At 41.0% G+C, this 25,654-nt stretch overlaps 1 protein-coding gene and 1 long non-coding RNA gene across 2 annotated transcripts; one reads left to right on the forward strand and one right to left on the reverse strand.

Moving 5' to 3' along the window:
* Nucleotides 1-4,350: 4,350 nt before the first annotated feature.
* Nucleotides 4,351-8,407, reverse strand: RRAD (RRAD, Ras related glycolysis inhibitor and calcium channel regulator). The gene is made up of 5 exons (XM_054840566.1): nt 8,272-8,407; nt 7,786-8,152; nt 7,504-7,577; nt 6,776-6,980; nt 4,351-5,250 (listed from the first exon to the last, which is right to left on the reverse strand). The coding sequence occupies exons 2-5, from the start codon at nt 8,138-8,140 to the stop codon at nt 4,973-4,975; spliced, it is 912 nt and encodes a 303-aa protein (XP_054696541.1). The 5' UTR covers nt 8,141-8,152; nt 8,272-8,407; the 3' UTR covers nt 4,351-4,972.
* Nucleotides 8,408-19,392: 10,985 nt separating this feature from the next.
* Nucleotides 19,393-24,879, forward strand: LOC129212245 (uncharacterized). Its single transcript, XR_008579123.1, has 4 exons — nt 19,393-19,610; nt 19,964-20,091; nt 21,461-21,768; nt 23,051-24,879. It is a non-coding gene; the product is annotated as an uncharacterized LOC129212245 (long non-coding RNA).
* Nucleotides 24,880-25,654: the final 775 nt, after the last annotated feature.

Raw genomic sequence — 25,654 nt, forward strand, 5'->3', positions numbered from 1 at the left:
TTACAGCTTTTCTAGATCACCGCTTCACCTAAAAACACGTGAGAACTCAGGCCTGAGCACAGAAGTTATGTGCTCCTTTTGACCTAGCCAGCTTAATTAACGTGGCTATATTTCCTACTACCTGGCGCCCCTGAAAGCTCTTTGTTAAGCATAATGCATTACAATAATCCAATTTAGATATGACAAAAATTACTGTTCTTCTGCCAAGGCATGTGCTAAACTGAAAACTATCATTCCCAAAGTAAGGGTCGCAACCTTCAGTGGGACTGCAAGCCTAACAGTAGTGTAATTATTTATGCTAGTGTAATGAGGCTGATGAAAGTGGGACTTACTGCCAGAAACAAGCTGAGGAGATTTTTATGGGTCTGACTAGACTATTCTGACCAGGAGCACTTGCTTTCCAAATCCCATCCTTTCTCCAGCCCCTATTTTGGACCTTAGAGAAGCTTTTTTTTAGGAAGGTGAGAAAATTAATATTTTCAAATGTATTCTATTTATCTCAGTCTCTGAGTCTGCTAAATTTTAGTTCAGATTAATATTTTCTTCATCTGCTGTGATAAATATGGGAAGTGTTAGAAAAAATTATGTAGGCCCCTAATTGGTTTGCAATGATTCATTCAGACAGCACATTTATAAATAGGAAAAAAAGGGGGAGGGGAAAAGAGAACAAGAGAGGGGAGAGTCTTTAGAAGATACACTGCCCATTTTACCCAGCTGCCAGAACATTTTTGTGGTACAAAATTAATACTATTTTGTTGATGAAGAATTCGGTGTTGAAGTAAATTTCTTAGTGCCAGAATCCATAGTATATTTTTATATTAAGTTAAACAATGTTGTTCCCCCTTGGATTCTGAACAGTGGCTTAGAGAACTCTTATTTGGACATAAGCAGTGGGCATTTGTTCTCTCTTTTTGTCTTTTGCTTCTCTGTTCAACGTCCATGTCATAGAGCACAACGACAGTTGACATAATTTATTATTTGAATTTTTAGAAATTAATAACTTCAGTAGTATTGGAGTTCAGATGTTCCCTTATGCAAAGAGGGAATCAAATTGTCCATTATAATGCTAGAGATCATGTGGGAAACTATAAATTATAAATTAAATGGTGGTCCTGCAACTGCAGATTCAGTAAGGTCTCTGTGATGTACATGTGATTAAACCTGTACATTGTCTCTGAATAAAATTAAGAGTACTAAAGCAAATTTCAGCATAATATAAATATTACCCCACTTTTTTTTAGACTGTGTCTTAGCAGTCTTTTATCATACACTGGATTCTTAATCACTGTCAACTCACTATACTTTCCTTTTCAGTAAAGAACAGTGATGTTATGCAATGTTACTATGTAGATCAAGCCCTGTTTTTTCTAGTCCTATTTTGAGAAATTACATCTGAGTAAAACTACATTTTTGGTGAAGCTAAGTCTTCCCCCAGCAGTTAACATTTTGCTATATTTATGTGACATGACTTTACGCTTTGTGGTTTTGGCAGATGGAGGGATGATTTTTCTTCACATTTTTTCATATGGTGAAGAATTTACAGGAGCTATTTTAGCAATAGCAAGCAGAGGAGACTTTGATTTGTTTATCTAACATATGTGTCACATATAAAAGGCAATGTCCTTCCACTGTAGTTGTTCATAACTAGCTGTTCCAAATGGATTTGTGCCAACACAAAATACACCACCACAATTAGCAGTAATAGGAACTTCAGCTGACAGCAGCAGTGAAGGCAGTAAAAATTAAATGACTGTGTGAACTGTCCCTCCGAATTAAAACTGATGTACACTGGCAAAAAATAAGAAAACTCACACCACTCTTACCCCTTACACTCTGTTCTAGTCTGGTAATAATTAGAGAAAATACTGCTGTTTGGGGCTCAGTATTTTTACATGGCATAGATTCACCCCATTAATGACAAGGATCTTAGTATCCATACCAATAAAACATCTCAAATTACAAAAATCTATAGATGACTTTCAAATGCTTGAGGATACAAATAGCCTTTGGAAGAAGGTTGATTTTTAGAGGTGTTTGTCAGTTAGGTGCCTGTTACTGACTTCTAGCTGGTGTTGCACATGTACTTCTAAAAACACGGCTTAGAAATTCCACTAAATGGTATCCAAGAAATTATTTTTTTTTCTGGGTGGAAAATCTTCCAGGAGCTACAAAATCTCTGCAAAAGAGTATTCATGGTAATACTTCTATGGCATAGAATATGATCTTGATCTAGAGCAGGTTGTTATCAGAGCTGCAATAACAACAAACCCTCCCCCTTTTCATGAACCGTGGCTGAATTATGCTAATCCCTATACAAATGAATGAAAAAATTAGTATAATGAGGATTTGAATAAGTACTTTATTGTACAATATTAACTGATAGAATACACTGTAGATTAGTGATTCACAGTTTATTGTCTCACAGTGTCCTATATGACATACTTTCAAAATACAAATTATTTTCCACAATTTAAATGAAGCTCTAGCAATGCGCTAGAGCACCTCAGAAATATTTTAGGCTTGAGAGTTGTCCAAACCTAACCTTTGAATTCTTGAACACTGTAAAACATATGATTTGTAGGTCAGAGCATGCAAAAAGCACAGCTGTTAACTGTGACCTTGAGGAGGCTTTGCAGCTGCAGTTACGTTGCAGCATTGAGTGTGACACATCTTTGTAATGTTTTGCACTTTGCGAACGCATTTGCATCCCATTCCTTGTATTTATTATGGACAGAATTAAATCTCATCAGTCAATCAAACATGTCAGTCCTCTCCTGGTCATTCTGAAAGCACAGGGCAACCAAAAGACAGAAGATTTGCAAATTTACAGGGAACACCATGTAGTTTTGTCAGTAACTTGATATGTGCATGAGTAGGTATATGCCAAATTTATGCACACGAATTTGGACACTCTTGTAGAGTTTTCAGGACTAGAGCACTTGGTTTGGTGTTGACAGTTAAAAGCTTCTGTGTAAATAGACACCTGGTGCCATACTCTTAACAGTGGTTAGACATTCCAGTGATAATAGTTTGCCAGGAAGCAAGGCTAGTGAAAAAAAGCCAAATCCAATTAAAATATATCATCAGGTAAATGTGAGTTTTGGCAGCAGGACAGAATTACTCACTTTAGACTTTGCTGACGACACAAAGTAAACACCTCTCTTCCCAAGAAATGTGACCCGTTACCAGCAACATACGCTAAACTGTGCGTCTAACTAGTTAGGTCCACCAGCAGCACATCAGGAGACACTAATTCTGCAGAGCATTACCTATGCAAATCAGAGGCCATTTCCCCCAGTACTAACTGTTGCCTGTTGAGTGCCTAAGCACTGGGCTAACCAAGTGGGGAGTTAGTTGTTTGAGCCGGGGGAAGCTCAATGTAAGGTTTAACAGTTGATGCAATTTGCCTGCTGTACGGGAAAGGTCAGCCCCTATAAAGTTGTGGAAAAAACAGAGCTCCCAAACAGCTGGAACAATCTCTCTAAAGAACTGGACTCGGGCAGGTAGAGTAGAAAGAGACAGAAGAGCATATGTTTTACTGTTTTTGAGAAGTGAGTTTATGGACAAATTTAAAGAGAATGTATCCTATGAAGAGGAATTTATAAAGCAAATGCAGTAAGTCCAAGTTTTTCACTGAGACATGATTGCTTTTTAACTTAATGAACAGCAATTAGGGAAAAACCATGGAAACACATTAATTATAACACAGTAAAATGAACATGAAAGCTTTAACAGTACTGAAGGCTACCATACACCTCAACTAAAACCTACAATTCTTTCAAACAGCCTTGCCAGCCTGCTTTGAATTTCTGGAAACCACAGGAAGGTATCTACAGGCTTGTGAGTAGACTAGAAAATTATACTGCTCCCGGAAAACAAAAAAAAACCAAAACAAAATAAGAAAACCCGAACCCAAACCCCCGCAATTGTTTATTGGCTGTAACACAAGACCTTCAAGTCAGGAGAGGACTTAAAAGGTAGAACATTGCAGGCTTCAATTTATCAGTATAGACACAAGACATCTGCCTAACTAAAGGCATTATATGGAGGCCTGTTCCTGCCAGAGCTGACAAGAGAACTAGGTTGAAGATGAGCAATAATATGAAGGGTCAAGGCACCCCTTCCCAATATGAGCTGTTGAAATATAGTGTTCATAAAAGCCGGGTTTACTTCTTAAAGAAACTGTCTGTTAAAGAAAAGGACATAGAATTTCTATTTGTGATTCATCTTGTTCCAGAAGTTTATAACATGTAAATCTGCATAGTCTGTGTATAACATTTTGTACAGTGAAAAAAGGAGTATAAAAATACTGCTCTTTCACTCTTTATCCATACTATGAGACAAGCACAGTTTATTATAACAGGAAATAATACTTTATTATAAAATCTGCATGTAAACAAGTAACAAATTAATTGAATAACAGTTAATGGAAGTGCAAATTAACTTCATAAAATGGTATCTGTTCTGTATTTAACTATATATATATATATAATCTCATTTGTTTTTTCCCCATTCTAATGTGGTTCTACTCCCCCCCCTTTAAGTTTAAAAAGATTTATCATTGCTTGCTTTATACCAAAAAGAGTGTACGAGCCTGCGTACAAGTTTAAGTTTTGCTCTGCAAACAAGACAAGTCTATGGTGATACTTATCATCCTTTCTTATCTTTGCATCTCTGGTATCCACAGGACAAGAGGATATACAACATATGTACACAGTGAAAATGTGGGCATGTCAAGCCACTTATTTAAAGTTAGTTCATTCACTTCCACACATCGAAACTTAAACCACTTATCAGTGAAGCAGACATTGTAGTGTAACTTCCGGACTTGCTTATGCACCTTAAGGCATTAACGAGAGTCTCAATTGATAAGTCATTCTTGTTACCACCATGAGGATCATCCATACACTTCTCATAACAGTCGAATGCTTGTTCATCACCCACGTGCAACATCTGGCCTTACTGAAAGCTTCTAAAGCACAGATAAGTCATGGCAAGACTTTGATTTTGCTTTGAAAGCCATCTTCTTGTTGTTCTTTGCCACAATTCTCCCAAGGAATCGTTTTGCCTTTTTGCCTATGCTTTCTCTTCTTTTTGTGTTGGCCATTCTCCTAGCATTGTCTTCTTTACTGTCTTTGCGAAGTCTAATTTGCCGAACAATACCTTCAAACAGGTCCTTAACATTATGATGAAGAGCAGCTGAGGTCTCAATGAATTTGCAGTCAAACACAACAGCACAGGCCCGTCCCTCTGGATGGAAAGAGAAAAAGGGAGATGAGTGGAGATGGACTTTTTTTTCATATATACTGCTAGAAAAACAAAACAAAAATTGACTTTAAATAAGGAAAGTGCCTTCAATGCCACAAAAGAGCTTTACTACGTGGTAGGAAAGTGAAAATTTGCATTCATGGTTTTCCCCCCTTACTCTTCTTGGTTTTGTTGTGGTATGGTCAGAAATCTCATCTGACCAATGGTACTGAATATAAGGCAGTAATAGTCCTTGAGGCAGACCATCCAAGTATTGTTTAAGAGCTACAGCTAATAGGAGGGGCACTTGGATGCATGCTTGCTGTTTGATACAAAACAGTGTGAGGTATGGAAGGAAATGGTTTTCATTTCTTCTGGAAGTTTTTGAGCAATTACACACCTTTGCCTTGCTGTAACAAGTGAGAGTTTTCCATGCTAGCTACAAATGAAGCTGATACAGTCCACAAGGTCAAGTCATTGAACAGATCACTAGAGGTCACGAAGTTCTACACCATTGGATTTGACTAGGACTGCATTCAAAACACAACATGCTCATGTTCCAGACATAAGCACATAACTCTGGAACATTGCTGCGGTACAAATTTCCATGTTCAACTTGGGTTAAATAATGGCAAAGTTGTAGACCTGAGCAAAGTACTGATGTCATGACTAGGACAGGTCAATCATGCACTGCCACCAGCCTGAAAAAAGTGATAATCTCCTGATGAACTCCAGCTGATTCCATGTGCAGGCATCTAACACAGGGAACATGGCAAAACTAGACAGCAAGAGATGGTTCATCATCAAGGCACCGATATTTCAGAGTATTCTTCCCAGTGGGGGAACAAAAAAAAAAAAAAGCCAAAACCACCAAATGTTTAAATAAGTTAAATTAGTACTGTGTTGTTGGTAGTGGTTACTGTGTTCTAGTTACCAAAATGCTAGCTGGAACTAGCTAAGAAAATTCTCACTGATCACACCTGGAGAACATATACAAAAAGATTTTTTAAGTTGTGTGAGCCTGATCCCACCAGTTCAATTCAAATGTGATGGAATCACTTCCAGAAGAGGATTGTACGAGCTGTATAGGGTCACCCTTTTCAAAGGCTGCCTGGGTTCCATAACACGGCACTCCTGTCCCTTAAAAAGCATAGCTCAAGCTGTCAGACCTTGAGACTAGCTGCTGCACACTTAATCTACAGTTAAACCATTTCAGTCAATACAACAATGAATGCTACACAAAACAATACTCTAAAGCTGCAGCTCTGAAGCATTTTCTTCTCTTGTACTGCAGTTCAGAGCACTGCTCTGCACAATCACAAATGTTCCCCCCCACCATCTCCACTGTTTTCTGTGGTTTTCTGTGGTACCAAGTCCCTCAGCATGAACCAGCTGTCTTGATTTCTCTGGTGTGCCTTGAATCATACATTTTTCTACATCAAAAACAGAGCATGTCTATTGGCTGTGATCCTCTATGGCCTTTGCTACTAATTTAGACATTACTGTATAAATGAATAGTGTCTCTTACCATCAACTGAGACTTCCCGGGACCTGACGAGGTCACTTTTATTGCCCACAAGAATAATAGGAATGTCTTCTGTTTGCCTTGCTCTTCTTAGCTGGATTCTTAGCTCAGAGGCCTTTTCAAAACTAACTTTGTCTGTCACCGAATATACAATAATATAGGCATCTCCCATTTTCATACAGTGGTTCTGAAGCCATTGGCTGTCATCCTAAAACAAAAGGCAAGAAGTAGATTTATTGCACTGAAAAAGCTATTCAACACTGTCTGACTAATGATTTAATTATTGTAAGCACCGTAAAGATATTTTTTTAGCTTTATTATAAAGAGTCAGTAAAAGCAAGCCAGCCTCCCAACTTTTTTTTAAGATTGTTATATTTTAAATATATTACAAACCAAAATTCTCTCGTTTCCAGAAATAATATCAGGTCTGCACTGATCAGATCATGAATCTCTAATTTTACAGTAATTCCCTCATGTAAGCTGCTGCTTATTCAAAGCATTAAGGGATTCACACTCCAGCCCTATTCAGGTTTTTAAATTGCCTGCCTAGCTACAGAAATTAATTACAGGAGAGAACAAAGGCAGTATGAATTCTATTTTTTCATGTCACTTTTTTAATGTTACTGATATGATCGAAGAAATTGGCAGACATAGTAGTTTCACGTCTACTTTTTTTTTGAGTGAACCACTGACCAAGCCATAAAGAAAAAATATCTTAAATCTGTATGTACCTGCTCCCATATATCAAACACCACGAGAGATGCTTCTTCTCCGTCAACTATAATTGATCTGTCGTATGTATTTCCTATGGAAAAAAAAAAAAAAGTTCAGAAAAAAGAAGTTACTCTTCTCCATCCCTGCCGGCTGCCTGGGAGGAGGTGGCCGTAGGGGGATGTCCGGGGAGGTGCGGCCGCAGGCGCTCCGGCAGCGGTAACGCCACTCCGAGTGGCGGGTCCCCAGGACCGGCAGTCCGCCTCCCGCCGTGGGTGCCCCACGCCGCCCCGCGCCCTCACCGGCCTCTTCCGCGTCCGCGCAGTCCTCCACGCCACCGAAGATGCGGGCCAGGCTGGTCTTGCCGACGCCGTGCTCGCCCAGCAGGATCACCTTGTAGAGGTTGCTGTCGGAGTCGCTGCCCGAGGAGATGACGGAGTCGGAGGAGTCGGAGGCCCAGCTCTCCCGGTGCGCCTCGCCGGGACTGTACGAGGTGCAGCGCACCAGGCCGGAGAGCTCGCCCTGCGGCAGGGCGGCCCGCAGGTCCCGCTCGTCCACCGGCATGCTGCGCCGGTGCAGGTGCTGGTGCACGGAGAAGGGCATGCTGCCGCGCCGCTTGTCCAGGTAGCGCAACTTGTCGCCGCGGTTCAGAGTCATGAGGGTGCCGCGCTGCGGCCGGAGGGGAGAGAAGAGCCGTCAACACCCGCCGCCCCTGCAGCGCCCCAGCCCCGGCCGCGACAGCACGGGCGAGCCCCGCCGTGCCGCGCCGCCCGCGGAGCAGCGCTTACCTCGGGGCGCTCCGCGGAGGGAGGGAAGCAGTCAGGGGTTCCCCGCCGTTACTCGCCCGTGCCGCCGCCGCTGAAGCTCCCTCAGCGAGTGCTGCCGCCACCCCGCTCCTCGCCCCTATTTATGGCTCCGCCAGCCCGGCCCTCCCCGCCGTGACGCGCGCCGCGCGGCGCCCTGCCAGCGCGGCCGTGGGCAGCGCCGTCCGCCCACGGCGGCACCGCTCTGCTCTGCTCTGCTCGGCGGGGGCGGGGAGCCCGGCGCGGGGAGCCCCGCCGGGGGTGGCGCGGCCCGGTCTGCTGGCGGCAGCGAAGGGGTCGGCGGCGAGGCTCCCCTCCCGTCGGCGCGGGGAAGCCGCCGGGGCCGCGGCACGGCCAAGCAGGGGAGGCCTCCGTGGGGAGGTGAGGGGTGGACGCGGAGCGTTTCAGTGGGAAATACCGTCACGTGTAGCGAGTGAAAGGCTGTGCAGTCAGGCTGGCGGGGTCTGCCCCACGTCCCTGCTCCCGCCCGGCCCGGGATACTGTTCTTTCCTGATGCTCACCCGGGTGGAAGGAAGACCGCATTTGCTGCGTGTCTCTTGCTTCCACTCGGAGCCCTGCGTGAGAGCGCGTGTTGTACACAGATGGGTTTCCTCGGCTTGTTAGGCTCTATGTCATTGTCCAGGAGTTTAGGTATAGTCTCGTTGTCTACAGTAGTGTTAGAAAAAATATTTGCAAATTTGCAGTCTTTGCATTACTTCATGCTTGCTTTACGTAATGTTCAGGAGCAGCTTATGAGAAAAGCACCTGTACTAGGTGTTGCATTTACATAGTAAACTTGCCAAAGTGTCCGCGTGCAGTGTTAACGGTTTAAGAGGCCAATGTAAAACATAAAGGTCAAATTCTTGTCTTGATTTCACCTGAGCAGCAAAGTGAGACAGTGAAAGTCTTATCTCATAAGTGGCACAGTCATTACCATGTGATCAGGTGAAGAAACGACTAACCAGATAACTATACTTGTATTCTGAATGGCTCACCCAAGCATCGTGTATACAGTTTATTGTTTACCTAGCAACCGAAGTATGTTACATTTTACAGCCAAAATAACTCTGGCTCCTGCTCCCAAACGATTACAGCCTGATCAGTACGGGAAAATCCCTGTGACTCTTGTACAGAGACAATTGCCATCAAATTCATGAAAGTTTAAGGGTTCACAAATCAGCTACAGAAACAATGCTAAAGAAGGTAAGAGATAGGGAGGTGATGGAAATGAAGTTGTAGATGTAGGGAATAAAGTAAGGGAAAGAAAAGAATCTGTGGGATTAGGCTATGGGGTTGCATAGCCAATAAAATACAGCATACCGGCTCAGAAACATCTTTTCTCTTAGAACATGTTAAACTTCTCAGGCTACTTAACTGCAACAAAGATAAACATGAAAAATACTTTGAAGGGACTGACCACAGGGAATGGATATTTTTTTCCTATGAAGTTAAGTAAGTGAATATTCCGTTATTTTCAGGAGCTAATTATAATTCTCCAGTTTACGCTCTTGGGGTGGTTTTGGCCCCTTCGCCCTGATAACTGCAGTTTGAAGTGTTAATGTGGCAGTTAAAGATCACCAAGTGCTTGCAGCAAGTTCTCTCTGCCTGTCTCGCAAAATAGCAACCAAAATAGCCTTGTCGGTTTAAATAGTCAGACTTCGGTGGTGAAATGAAGTGAGTGCTTCAGTTAACTGAACTGAATTATAAACTTCTGGTTAGCATTTTAAATCATATTTAAATAAATTGTGGTTAGCATATGAAGTACGCTGTGGTTACTTAACTTGGATAAACTGGAATCTGCCAAACCATCTTGATTAATCTGTATTTATATACAGTTAATTATGTAAATACACTGCCAGAAATGGTTTATCTTCAGTTAACTTTTTAAAAATTTGAATGTTTCTGCTTAAAATTCTCACCTGAAAACATTCCGAGTGGGTTTATAAGTCTTTTGGACCAGTCCTTCTTGCATGCCTTTACCGTGTGTCAGGGTCAAACTTTAGAAGTTGACATATGAAGTGGGGTATTTTTAATTCTTTTCTGTGTGAAAGAAGGGAAATCTGAGGAGCATCAGAACCAAAGATACAGTGTCGCTTTTGTGCCAGATATAGCACTACTGACTGGAACCAAACTAAAAATGGGAGTTTCACTGACAGGACTTAAAGAAGCCATATTTTATTCCAGGCCTTTTGTTGATGAGAATTATGAATATTTTAATTATGTAAATGCAGATAAACCCCTTGCTAGCCAAAAAAATAACAGGAAAGGCATATGTAAAAGTGCTAAATAAAAACTTTGAGAGAACATTTTTTCAGCAGGAAAAGTGGCTGAAAATAAAATAATGCCTAATAGAAATGATACAAACAATTCAGGCCTCTGTGGCATGTACTTGTTTTGTTCCAGCACCCAGGTACAGCTAATGAATTAATGGTTATAGAATACCGCCGTGGTTACAGGATACTATTGGGGATCTGGCACTGGGTTCTGTGAGTTGTCCTTTAACGGAAAGTGAGATGGCCTTGCATTAGGTCCCCGGGGCTTTACTTGTTTCTAGAGGGATGAGTACAAGTTGCAGAGAGGAGCGCTGTGCCAAGGCAGTTAGGTCTGTTCCCATCCGCCACAGGATTTGTGCCTGGAACCAGAGAAAGGGAGCGATCACAGGGGTCATGTAGCTGGTTTATCTCCTTTGATATTAATAGGTCCAGCTATTTTGTGAAGTTGGAAGGAATTAACAGATAATTCACGTTAATCACTTGAGAGACAAGCATGTAATTCTATTTGCTGTTAAGTTATTGCTATATATTAATGTATACATTACAGTGGCACCTGCTGATTTCAGCTGAGTGCATATAAGACCACAAGATTGAAATGCTGATCTTTCAGTTTCTTTGAATGATTTTCAGACCGTCTCCTTTCTCACCTGCCCTCCATTTCCACTTCTGTGTGACTGTGATTCTAACAGATATATTAACCATAATTTATTTCTGTTTAAAAGTATTGTGGTTTAACCCAGCCAGCAGCTAAAACAACCACAGAGCCGTTCGCTTGTTCCTCCCGCTCCAGTGGGATGGGGGAGACAATCAGGAAAAAAAGTAAAACTCATGGGTTGAGATAAGCCAGTTTAATAGGACAGAAAAGGAAGATTATTATGATAATAAAAATAACAAAAGAATATACAAAACAAGTGATGCACAGCACAGTGGCTCACCGCCAGCTGACCAGTGCTCAACTAGTTCTCGAGCCATGGTCCCGCCCCCAGCCAGCTTCCTCCAAGTTGTATACTGAGCATGACGTCATATGGTATGGAATATCCCTTTGGCCAGTTTGGGTCAGCTGGCCTGGCTGTGTCCCCTCACGGCTTCTTGTGCATCCCCAGCCTCCTTGCTGGCCAAGGCAGTATGAGAATCCGAAAAGTCCTTGACTTGGTATAAGCATTGCCTAGCAACAACCAAAATATCAGTGTGTTATTAGCATTATTCTCATCCTAAATCCAAAACACAGAGAAAATTAACTCTATCCCAGCTGAAACCAGGACAGAAAGAGATTTTCATGTCTTGCTTTTCTACTCTTATTTTCTATTGTTTTAGCTTCTACTGGTCTAAGATTTTAATTAAATGAGTGCTTCAGACACATACTGTAGACTTGATATTTTTCCTAAGCCAAATATACAGTTCCTTACAGATTGAAATGGAAACTGGAAATTTTATAATTTTGTTGGATTTTACATAGAGTCAGACGTGGAGGCTATCAGTGTTGAAGGTAAGAGTCCGCTCCAGCCTGCATGGCAGATTGTAAGTGCACTGACTCAGGGTTATCAAATTAGCAGTGGTACTGTCTGTGATTCTTCAGTCACAGGTGACTCTGGAGCAATTCAGGTGCCTGTCCCCTGCAATGCCTGTGTCATATAACCAGCAGCAGAGCTGCAGTCCAGGGGCTGCTGTCTAACCTAGATCCTTGCTGCATGAGGAGATACGGCTTAACAAAAGTAGCAAGCAAATTCTGCTGAGACTAGAGGGACTGGGTCATTTTTGGTGTCAGGGAACCCAGTCAACTAAACCCTAATTACCAGGGTATTGTGGGATCCTGGAGGAGCTGCTGTAACCTCCCATTTGTGAATCAATCCAAAAGCTTCGCTTTTGCTTGGCTGCCCAGCATCTAGGGTGTATGTCCTGTGGGTCTCATAGAAGAATTTGATCTGAGACTTAGAAGGAAAGGAACACTGATGTCCTATATTGTGTGGAATTGAGGACAAAGCTCTCTAAAAAAGGATTACTTTTTTTTCCAGTTTCATTTCATCTTTGTATGATTTTCACTTTCCTTATTTCATATCTTTTTCACTTAAGGTGCCCTTGTTTATATTTTACTGTTGTAGCATATCCAGTTTCTTTTTTTCCCCCTATAATCTCATTCCTTTCTTATTCTCTCTCTCCTTTTTTTCCCTTTCAGTTTTCCTCTATCTTTTGAGAAGTGTCACTGTTCAGTTCTGGTGCGCTCTCTTGGACTGAGTACTTTTCATTATATGGAAAATGTAAAACATGCAGTCCAATCCTGTTTTTCCAGTTATTTATTCCTGGGGTAATAAAGATCGTGCCTGAAGTTTCTTTATGCTACATTAGGTGAATTTTCAGTGAAGAAAGCAGAATTTTGGGCGTTGAATTAACTGTATGTTATTCTACCTCATCAGTGTTTGTTCAAGGTCAAATGCCATATTATAAATAGCACTTCTGTTTTTTACATCAAATTATCGCTGAATTTCAGTTTTTGCTTTTGCTGCTGTCTTACACTGGAGTTGTTTCACATTTGATTAGGATTAATAGAAATATTTTGAACAGTCCAAAGACTGGATTAGCAGCAGTGAGGTTTGGGAGAAAGTATTGTTCTCGGCGTGGCTCTACGCTGGAAGTCGTGGGTTTCTCCTCTCCTTACTTTTCAACTCATTTGCACTGCCTCAAGTCTAATTAATCATCCATTATGTGGGTGAAGTTATTTCTATACAAACTGCAGAGAGATCCACAAAGGTCTGTTCTTGCCAAGTTGCATGAAGCATTACTCCTGCAGAAGCATGAGTCTGGCTACCTCCCAAATACCTGGACTAAAAAAGAAATAGCAGCATTTATTATTATTTTAATTACAGAACTGACAGACTTAGGCCAGTGGGAGAAGAGACAGAGGCAGCAGTAGGAAATGCATTGGTTTTTTTTAACCTAAGCAAGAGAGATGGGGATATGGGGAAATGAAATACCCCCCCCCCCATTTTTTCCTTATCCTACAAGAAGTAGGATATAGTGCAAATGTGGTGTCAAGTTTTCCTCACCATCACCCTTAGTATCACAGATTAGTGTGTGCTGAACAGATACAGGCTAACTGGTTCAGTTTGTGGGTTGTATGCAAACACATATTAGACCTTTTCATGTGTAGCATATGGTATATTGTATTATCTTGCAGTTAATGTATAGGGATGTAAAAGTAGGTTACAGTTTGAACTGTACCAATAACTGTAGCAATGGTGAAGCTTTCAGCCTTAGCACTAACTCCTTTGTCAGAAAGCCTGATAAATGTCGCATCCACACTGAACTTGCATTTGGACATTCCCTAGGGCGGGCAGCACATCCCTTCGGCCAAGGACCCATGCTTTCTCTCATAATTACTCTTGCATTTAATGACAGGTAATATTTTTGATTGAATAGTGGTAGCCATGAATGGGGGCTGCAACAATAAAATGGGAGAAATATGAGCTTTGGAGTTGATAGAAATCGACATAGCTTAGAAAGCTCAGATAGAGTGCCAGGGGGGAAATGCAAGCAAAAACCTAACTAAATCCATTCTTATATCTACAAAATTAATCAGAAGTTGGTTCCTCTCACAGCTAATGTGCTTCCTCTCAGCTCTAGACCAGAAATTCTAAAGGTCACTGGTAGGCACTGCAAAAGAATATATTACTGTTTGTGTTTTTCAGGTAGAAAATGATAAAATAGGTAAATTTTAAGTCCATTGCTTGTAACATAAAGCAAAGGCCTCTGTCTTTCTGAAACTGTTGCAAAAGAGTGCAAAAAATAACTTGGGATAAGAATAACTGGAAATGTGGTTCATCTTCCTGCTGCTCAGAATTTCTCACTGCTTTGAGTAAGCTCAAACTACCAGATAGCTTCATGACCAACTGAACCAGGTGAATCATTGCTCTGAAAAAAAGAAGTTGCACAAATGGCATATCTAATTTCATTTTTGCCTGTGCCATTCCCTCACTTCTTTTTCACAGAGTCCACCACACTATTAGTAAACTATCCTCTTAGAATATACTTGGGAATAGCATTCTGTCTCAGTCTAACTTCAAAGTTGCACTGATTTTTAGTTTTTCAGATTTGAGTTTACTTCTTAGCGACATGGTAACCACTCGTGCTATACCCTGTTACAAGAGTCAGAGTTTGGATAACCCCTTAGTTTCCTCAGTCACTGCGGAATGGACTCATTAGCACATACTGTATGTGATCAGCTGTTTGCTCCTATTGAATTTCAAGTTTGGAGTAAAATCAGAACATGACCTAAGATATTTCCATAATTATTTTCTTTTATCACCCCTAATTCCGCTTTTTCAGTATTAAGCCTGTCATGGCCAATGTGCATGACATACATCATCCGTCCATGAGTGGAATGCTAAATATCCTGTTACAATTCCTGTGGGATGTATACTCCTTAGTGTGGATTTCAGAGGCCCTTTACAAGAAATATCTAGAAGTCTGATACCATGAAAAGGTTTCTGAATTTACAGATTGCACCAGACACTTGGTTCAAAGAGTGGGCAAATTAAATGGCTGTCTGTCTTACTAAGAAGTACATAGTAGTAAGGAAGCAAATTGCAAATGTAAGATTTATTGTTTACCAGCAGTAGCTCTTGGCAAGAGGAATGAACCTATTTACAATAACAAATTAAAGAAGCTGTACTGGGTGAGACTCAATTTACAGCCAGTTTCCAGCAGCTGTCAGTAGCAGATATCTAAAGAAGAATGGACAATAAGAACATGATAAACACAGTTAAAACTCCCGCTGTACAACCACCAGACCAGAAGCATTCCTTTTGTTCAGAGGCCCTTGATGTTTTTCTGCATATTTTTCTAATTGCTTTTTAACCCGTGTAGATTTTCAATATTCTGCAACACAGCCATTTACTGTATTGTGAAGCAGAGAATAAGATTTCCCTTATGTCTTCTTCATGTAGGTAATGATTTTATAGCTTTCCTCAGTAATTACCTCTTTCAGCTGAGGAACCTAGAGTATTCAGTCACTTCTTGTATAAACATCCCTACTTGCCTTTCTCTGTATCTTTTCTAATACATAGGGGACAAGAAGCACACACATTAGAGACACAGATTATTCAAACTGCATGTGCCTGTGGACTTCCACAGTGGACAGTGACATTTTCTGCTTTCTTTGTTAATCTTGAGAATTCCTAGCATCTGTTTATGCTGTCAACTGAGCATTAAGTAATATTTTCATGGACCTACTGTAAATGTCTTTTATTGAAGAACTAAGGATTTAATTGGCAGGAAATTGGGCAGAAAACAGCCTAAAGCTGCCCTTGGCAACCCACAGAGCCCATCTCTTCCATACGCCTCCCGGACAATGTCTTCAAAAATTGTCTGTTAGCAGGCATCTTCCACATAGTACTGCAGAAAAAAGCGCAGAAACTTGCAGAAAGAAAGTGTAGTTGTAAGGGAAAACTTCCCTGCAGCAAGAGATTACAAGTGAGGGTGCCGGGAATATGGCAGATTGTGCCATTGACAAAGTGTTGCTTACATTTCAACACATTACAGAGATATCAAAGGAGAGAAGATCTGGGGATGTGGGGCCTGAAGATCTGGATAAAGTCATCATATTGTAGATAATTCCATGAATACGACATGTGAACAAGGTAAAGTCTCCTTGCAGTGAAAACCCATAAGTAGGAGTAGAGCTGTGGTCCTCTGAGGAGATGACCAACATGCTTCCAGTCACAGGGTTGCATAGATTCATCACTGAGAGAAGGACGTATGACAGAAACACAATTTATAATGTTTGTGACAATATAAAGTGAAACTTTAACTGTGCTGCCCTCTTCTGTGTACTAGATAAGAAAAAGGGACAAGGATTTTTTAGTCTGTCTTTTCTTACACAGAGAACTTTAGTTTTGTGTCCAAACGTGCATTTATAGTGCTTAGAACTGCTGCACTGGTGGTGACCAGAATTAGAACATAGCTGCCTTTTGCTTTAGGTGATAAAGTCTGATCTTGTTTCCCTTAGAGGAAAACTCCATTTCCCTTTCATGTCAACAAATGAAAGCTTGAAGCAAGGACAAAACCTTGCAGTGACATGGGAGACTTATGAATTTGAAATTCTTCACACTTCTTTATAACTCAGTGAAGAATTTACGGTATCTTCCTGTGGTGAGTGATGTCATGGAATCTTTCATGTAAAGTGTGTAGGAATTTGGATGTGAGAGATGTTATCATCTGTTCCAGGAGAAACTCAGAATTTGTCCAGCTGGAATGTGCTGAGTTTGGCAAATTCCACATTTGCATCACAGCAGTAATAGGCATCTCTGCTTCTTTTAAATGTCTCATTTCCTGCTTTGCCTATGCTACTGTACAAGATACTGTGATGAAGACCTCCAAAATTCTTATCCTAGAATTATACTAGAATCAAATGAACTTTCTTATTTTCACTTTAAATTGCCAAAGTTTTTTTTTCTGATTTTATTCTTCAGAAAGAATGTAGTAATAATTATGATAATCATAATATGCTTCGTTATCTACCACTTTCTCTCAAAAATAAATCATTATCAGGACCTAGGCTCATGATAAAATACAGAGAGCAAGAACAAGCATAGGTTGAGGTAATAGAATGGTATGAAGTGTGTGCCTTTTATAAAGAGCATTATAGACAGTAGACTTGAAAAATATGATTTTATGAAAGCAAATGCAGATCTTTCACAGCCAGCCATAACTAGAAAAAGCTGAATCAAAACTCCACTGCTAAAAGTTTCTCAGTCCTGAAGATAAAACTGCAAAATCTTGATGCATATCAAGGACATTCTACACGCAAACCAGTTACAGTGAAGCAGGTAAGAAATAACTTTATTTCCCCGTTCATCTTATTCCTCCTGCAAGCAACTTTCCCACATCTAGCGAACACCAGCGTACTTAAATCTTCGGCAAGGCAGTGGCATGCTGAGCTGCTGATCACATTGGGGAAGTGCTAGGGAATTATTGCTCAGCTGTCAATCTCTGCATGTCTCATGCTTGAGGGCAGAGTTCCCTGTCAGAGATTTCTTTGACAGGCACATTACAATGTAAATCTTTGGGCCTTAGGCATTTTAAGTGGACTTTCTTAATTTTCCAAATCATCAAAGCTACTTATATTCAAAGAAGGACTCAGTGATCATCCCATTCTCTGGTGGTAATGAAATTCAGCAAATAGGTTGCATTTCATGGCATTTTTCCCTGTTTACAGTTTTGGAAGTGAGATTAGAATCAGGCCTTGACAGTCTTTTCCTTTCTCTACACTTACCCAGAGCAGTAATTAACATGAACCAGGCAAACGCTTCCTTGGCATCAGACTCTCACGTCAAAAGCATCAAGTCTGTGATTTCATTGCCTGCTCATGTACCCAGGGCTGTAGGGGGAAATGGTTTTTATTCAACAATTAATGTCAAAAAGGATATGATGAATACAGTAAACTGCTTTTCTGCAAAGGCTTTTTCTTTTCACACTCACCACTTGCTTTCATAATCTTTACCAAAGAAAGGGTTATATATTTGCATTACTCCTCTGCTCAAGCACATCAGCACCACCAGAATCATTCAAATGAACCTACAGCCTTCTAAGGTAACAGCAGCATGTAGCTAAGCAACAAAAAAGAATATAGTATTTTTCAGGAAGGAGGACTTTTCTAGATGATCTCATACAGATGCAGTGCTCTTTTTGCCTTATAAGAAGAAAATGGTTCATTGGAGAAATGAGTCTGTCATCCTGTCACCATCAAGTCATATCGATATGTAGGCTTCCCTTGATTAGCTGTGAAAGAAAATAACAATGCATTGTATACTGTTCCTATTTATTTCTGTATATCTATGACATTTGTACAATTTTTTACAAAGACTAAAACCCACAAAAAATTTTATGGCAGATTTCATTAACCATCATCCAAATTAAAATGGAATGCTTCAATTATTACCAAGTCAGCTGAAATAAATTGTATCTCAGTTCAGCTGAAACCGTGTCAGCTTTAAAAGAGAGATTTTATGAGTGGAAAAGACATCCTGTTGTATGTACAGTCAGTCCATCACTATGTGTAGGGACAGAGCTGTTGTGCATGGCGAACGCTAATTTTATGCATGTGAAGGGATTCAGTTAAGTGCAAGCCAAAAAACTGATGTGATCTAGCAGGTACAGCATAGGCATCGATGCCTTGGTGCCCCGGATGAGGGTGATGAACTCAGCAGAGGATGACAGGTGTCAGGCCAGCTTCTGGGCTTTGGGGGGACTCTTTCCAGCCTTGAGAGGCAGCAGGAGCTCTGAGGTGCTGGATGAAGACATCTTCCCTTGTTTCTCATCTGGGTTTGTGCTGGCCAGGTCTCGGGACAGCTGCTGACCCATGTGGAATCGTAGCACCATCTGCCGGGGTGCCGTTATCAGACCCTGAACCACATCAGGATTCAGGATCTCAGTTCACGATTTCAGCTATCCCATTTCCCATTTCTTCTATATTCCCTTTTCTACATCTCGCTAATTTGACAATTTGACTGTACATGCAAAAAAAGTATTTAACTTGCAGGGCTTTCAAATTTTGTTTCCCAGCCTGGGTGCAGCAGGGCAGCCTGTGTGGCTGGGACAGGCTGTGCATGGTGCTGGCAGGAGACCTGCTGGTACCAGGGAAAAATCTGTCCTGGAGTAGGGCAGTCCCTCTCAAGTTGTCCGTATTTGTGACAGCACACGTGCATTGCAGTTTCTGTGGCAAGTATTTTTTCCTGTACAGACCTGTATGTAGCTAATCAAAGACATTACATCACAGTCTTGGCAGCTTTCATGTATGTATTTCCTCTCTTTGGCATGTTATTTTATTTGTGTATTCCAGAGCCTGTTCTGTGGGATGGCTTCCATTCTTCCCAACTGGACCAAGGCATGATTCATACCACATTGTCTGTTTCATCTTGTCATTCTTCATGGCAAAGCAGGAATTGCCCAGTTAGGCGTGCAAGCCAAAAAAAAGACACAATTTATTTGTAGTCAGTGAAGGACTCAAGCAACTTTTAAGAAGATGAAGACTGGATCACAGTAAAATGTTGGAGGAAGGTACACCATCTTCATAACATTCATAGCAAAGTTCCTGTAGTTTTAAGGATTAGTAGAATATGTTGCAAGTCCTAAACTAGTAGGATACATTAACTGATGTGTATACAGTTTGCATCTAACCTATAGTGTTTATTTATTCAGCCATGAAGTGCAGAAAACTGCTAATTATATGACTTGGTAAATGCATGAATACATCTCCTGTGGAGTTAAGTGCTTAGACTACAGATGAACTGAAATGTGTACACGCAAATGGCATATACATTTAAAGTAAGGCAGTTATGATTGAGGTTAAAGCTGATACAATGTTTACTTTTTGTTTGAAAAAATAAATTAACTCTGAATTGTTTTACTAGGAATGGCCCAATATTCTTTGTACCAACAAAAATAAATGTGACAAGACTACATCACTTCTGTGCTGAAAATATAATCCAGAGTATAACTTTAATTAAAGCTCTAAGTTTGCAGGATCAGACCCTGAATGGTGAGTTTCAAGGGGAAATTGTTTAGATAACAGCTTCTATTTCAAGCTCCCAGTCAATTTTGTCATTAGTAAGAATCATTAATAAAGTATAATTTGACAGGCTCTTTACATTATTGACTTATGTTTCAAAAACAAGTCCAAAATGCATTGTTGTGAAAATAAGTCAGTACCAATTCAAAGAGAAACAATTTATGTGACTCATTCCTAATGATTATTTTCTGTCTACCTCAAAAGTAATTGTGTTTGTTAAAAAGTTGGCTGCAGTGTTAATGAAACTATTTTCTGATTTTCAGTCATAAAACAAGTTTTGTTCTATTAAAACCATTAGGAAAAAATTTGGAACGTATTGGCATTTATTGTTTCTCTCTGCAAGCATTTCAGACTACATGGATGATTTATTTGTCACTTTGCAGGGGAAATAAAAAGTATTGCTGCTTAGATACCTTCATAATCCTTAGGGCATGTGCCAGCTCTTCCATTAGTAAAAGTGTAGAGAAATCAAGCTGCCAGGCATCCTGGGGTTAAGCAAGCTCCTGACAATCTACTGAAGTTATTTTGGTCAAAGCCATGTGTGACACATCTGATGGGAACCCAGATGAAACTAATTTGGGTAGATTAGGAAAAAAGTGCTATGAGAAACCATCATCTCAAAGTTACATCAAAATAACAGGGAGGATCATGTCCAGCAGGGAGGGTTTGGCAGTGATGACTTGCCAGTTGCTTGGGTCTTCCTGCTTTGCTCAGCATGGACACAGCTGCTGCCCACACTCTGGCCACTGCACTTGCGATCTGGCAAGGTGTGCATCTCCCTTGTCAACTTAAAGCATTAGTTTTACGTAGATACTTCTCCTCCTGATCTTTCTGTCTCCTCCTGCTGTTTCTGACTTCCCTGCAGTGGGACCGCAAAGGCTTTCTCGTTACCTGCAGCAGCACAAGGGCAGTAATGGGATGGGCTGTGGAACAGCCCAGCAAGAGAGGGTAGGGGGGGGCCACGCTGTGGCCATCCCTTAGCTACAGGCCCCAGGTGAGAATCTCCCCTTCAGGCAGCCAGCTTGTAGGGAACAAGGGAACCAGAGGGGTGGGGGATGTCTAGCCTACAGTAATGGGAGCTCACTTATTTCCCCTGCAATTTGGAGGACAAAGCCTCCAGCACTGTAGAAGCTACCTGTTCTCCATGTTGCCACAGACCAAGGCTGGAGGCATTCCCCAGCTAGTGGCAGCACAGTGAGGTGTTGTACACCTCTGCCATTTCCTTCTCTCTTCCTTTGCCTTCCCAAAGCTCCCTAGCAGCAGCTGCTCCCCATTCCCATGTTATATTTGTTCCACAGACTTGCTGAAAATTAACTTCTGCCCTGTTCTCTCCCTCCAGCCCTGTCCTGGGAACTGAGCTAATGGCAGGAACCAGAGACTGATTTAACTTCTGTACTAAAGAGCTTTGGCATCTGAAGCTTGCATGTGCTGCAACAAGATGCTGAAAAGCCACAAAACCGATGAGACAACTGGCAAGTTACTCAGCGACCCTGATGAGTGTGTGGAATGAAGCTGGGAGAGGAGGGTTTCCAACCACCCAACCAACCAGGATTTTTTTATCACTGCTGACAGGGCTGCTCCTTTGACCCACAAAGGAAAGTTAAGGAATGGAGATAACCTGCTGCAGGATGCAAAAGCTCTTTACAGGTAGGACATGAAAGAAGAAATGTTTGAATTGATAATAAGAAATATGTAGAAAGGTTACAGAATGTGATAGCATGTCTTCTGCAGCTACTGAAGTGTGTTGAACAAAATGAGGGCTCTCTGCTATTTGTATGTTTTGTAAAGATGTGTATTTTTAGCATTTTGTGGAATGAAGTTTTATGTGCTGTTAAATGGTGCTGGCAAATGGTTGTGAGACATACCAGCAGACTTAAACACACAGGTAATAGCCTCAGCTTCCCCTGGTTTTATACTCTTTGCTGATACTTACCTTTCCATAGTAACACTTGAAAGATTTTGCTATAAGCTTTTCTTTTGTTTAGAGAAAAAAGTTGATTCTGCCATTTGTTCAGCCTGTATTTAAGCCAAACAGTGCATTTCATAATGGAAGGGAAAGTGGTATAGTTGTCTGGTTGACAGGCTAAAGGGAAATGTTTTTAACAGCTATAAAAAAAAAACACCACCCAACATTGTAAAACATGTAATTTATAAATCAAAGCTCCAGAGGGAGATCTTTATCAAAGCACTTTATTGACGTAAACACATCAATCTTAAGCATGGCCAGAAGACTGAAGTTGGTTTTTTTTTTTTAACTAACAGTTCCCAGTGTGTGGTAGACTTTGCTCCACCCAAGGAGCACAAGAAATACGGCCGTTGAAGCATGAAGTTCTTCCACGGACAGTTCAGTTGTGTCTTTGGATACAAAGCTGCTGAGCTGCTTCCCTGCCACTCATGTAATTGAGAGAAGAAGTGTCTCAAAAGTTTCAGATTGCTGGTACTAGGCAGCAGTGACAGTATGGGAGCAGCTGGGAAGAAGTCTGCTTCCTCCCAGGGAGCAGGACTGTTGTGGGCATGCCCAAGTATGCGCAGTGTGGTGGAACCCGAGATGCGTGAACCGCGTTGGTCTGCGGGCTCAAACACACGGCAGGTGACTCTAGCGCACAACACAGCCAGTTGCCCTGGGGAGCTCCTGTTACAGCATTTGCAGATTGAGAGTAGTGAATGCCATTCAGCCACCCCTGGAAGGCTCTGCCCAGAGCCTAGGAATGTGAAACAGATGTCTGCTGCTGGCATTTTTCCTGGACTTGAATGAGGCTGTTTGTATTCACCACAGCTGCTCTAAAGGGTCATAGTTTCTGATGGAACGTGTCCTGTTACAAAGCATTCCAGAGCTAAATTTAGGGGTAGCTTTTTGGAAAAATAAGAGTCTGAAAAGAAATATTTGTAACAAATTAATGTTTTCTTCTCCCACTTTATCTCCATACAGCAGGAGCCAGCTAATGATCGTTAAAACCAGGGAATGGAAGACTTTTTGCTAGAACTGATGGTACGTTATCATTCAGCAAGTATCCAAGCTGAGGGAGCCTGTACAAGGAGGACCTGTGATCTTCAGCAAAGTAACTGTGGTTTGTCCTTACTGTTGTTTCTATGACATCAATATAACATCCACATCGCTTAAAGAAAAATGCCAGATCTAAAGTAACAGAACTCTCCATCCCTAAGATGGAGCAGAAGTCAGACCTTTTCTTCAATATCCCACAACAGAGTCCCTTTATTGAAAAGTCATCCCCCAACTACAAACAATCTAACCACATACTGTTGCTTCTCTGAAAAGGTAAATGGTGCAAAATGCACCCCAGGGTTACTGTGTACAATGTGCTTCATGAGGCAAATGCCAACATCCCAATAAACTATTTAATGCTATTATGATGTAGTGGTGAAAGCCAAGCAGAGAGATTCAACAAAGCATAATTTACTGATTCCTTCTCTATTTGGAGTGCAGGTTGAAACAATCTGTTGGCAGCTTAGTCATCCTTCTGTTTTCCCCCGGCACGTATTTGCATTTTTCTCCCTCAAAATCTGGGAGAGCAAAATTCATTTTCTAAAAAACCCAGAAAACAAAATCAAACCAACCAAGCGTGTTGCCTATGAGCTGCCTGCATGCATTGCCATGGTCGAAGTTTCAGTTGTGGTGCAAACGTTGGCAATGTCAGAACTAATCAGTTCAGTGATTCAGCAAGGGAGGCAGAGAGGAAAGATAGTATAAACAGCTGGGTCATTGTGCTCCTTTCCCAGTGTTAATAATACATAAATATTGTCTTTATTTACCATTTCATTCATACATTCAAGCAAGCACTGATCATTCAAAGGATGCTAAGCCAAATAAGCAGATAAAGGCTGTTGCAGTGTTGGCTTTCTGTAGAAGCCCTGTGCAAACTAGGTGCCTCTTTTCTGAAATGGGAAGATTTTGATTTGTTTCTGTCCTATTTTGCTGTGACTTTAGATGTCACACTTGAATCACCACTGCCTCAGCTGCTCAACACAGACTAGACTGGACTACTAGGCTGTGGTTTACATAGTGTTCATAAGCTTCACCAGTTTTAAAATAGCATCTGAAACCCTCCAAGAGAAAATACTACTGAAATATAAAGCATTACCATCAAACAGGTAAGCACAATCTACTTTTTTAAAAGTGTATTAGTTACTCTCTTGTCATGGTTTTACCCCAGCTGACAGCTAAGCAGCACACAGCTGCTCTCTCACTCCCCCTCAGTGGGATGAGGGAGAGAACTGGAAGAGTAAAAGTGAGAAAACTTGTGAGTTGAGATCTAGACAGTTTAATAGGTAAAGCAAAAGCCGTGCATGCAAGCAAAGCAAAACAAGGACTTCATTCCCCACTTCCCATCAGCGGGCAGTTCAGCCATCTCCAGGAAAGCAGGGCTCCATCGTGCATAACAGTTACTTGGGAAGACACACCCCATCACTCAAGACATCCCCCCGCCCTTCCTTCTCCTTCCCCCAGCTTTATATGCTGAGCATGACATCATATGGTATGGAATATCCCTTTAGTCAGTTGGGGTCAGCTGTCCTGGCTGTGTCCCCTCCAACTCCTTGTGCACCCCCAGCCTACTTGCTGGTGGGGTGGGGTAAGAAGCAGAAAAGGCCTAAACTGCTTAGCAACAACTAAAATACAGAGCTTTATCAATACTATTCTCATCCTAAATCCAAAACACAGCACTATACCAGCTGCCAGGAAGAAAATTAACTCTATCCCAGCCAAAACCAGGACATGTCTAGATGACTGATGACAATGAAGGTAACATTACATGTGTGCATACACCAAAGTACCTGACAGGATTTAACAAGTTGTTATTTTTCCATGTGGTCTTTGATTAGAAACATCTTTTACAAAAGTTCTAATTAATTCTGGAATTCTACCTTAATGAATTTTTCTATTGTCAATTTCTGCCAAAGACAATAGTTTAGTAAACGCTACATTTCCCAGACCAGAAGCATAGGCTAGGTATTATTAGTAAATCTCAATACGTTTAAAGCAAAACTTGTCATTTAGCTGTCAAACTTTGCCAGAAAAGTCTTTCAGCAGAGGGTAGCTGGACTGTTCATACTGAAAACTATGAATGACTCTCTCCTATATTGTGGCAGGTGCATGAAAAAACCCACAATCCTATCTGAAAGATACTGTATTTCCTACCACAAGTAATGAGTAATTAAATCACATTTTATCCAGGTCTAAGAGTCCTCCATATTTGGCTAATCCAAGCTAATATAATAAAAACCAGGCAGATGATTTAGAAGTGTTTACACTTATTGCTAAAATACGTTAGAACTTTGTACATGTGAACTTAAACAATTTTTGATGTCTGACGCTTAAATTATATTAGCAGTCCAGGCACATGAATGTAAACATTTTAACTGTCAATTGGCTTAGTGTACTTGTAAAGTCCAGCGTACAAAATCCACTTCTAAAATGCAGTTTATAGCTAATCTTTGGATAGTGAGAAAACAGTTAAAAACAGGTTGAAACAAGTATTTTTAAAGAAAAATCCTACTTATGCAAAGTAAAGTAAAT

This window comes from Grus americana, chromosome 13 (assembly GCF_028858705.1).
Source record: "Grus americana isolate bGruAme1 chromosome 13, bGruAme1.mat, whole genome shotgun sequence".
In the NCBI taxonomy this organism is placed as follows: domain Eukaryota; kingdom Metazoa; phylum Chordata; class Aves; order Gruiformes; family Gruidae; genus Grus; species Grus americana.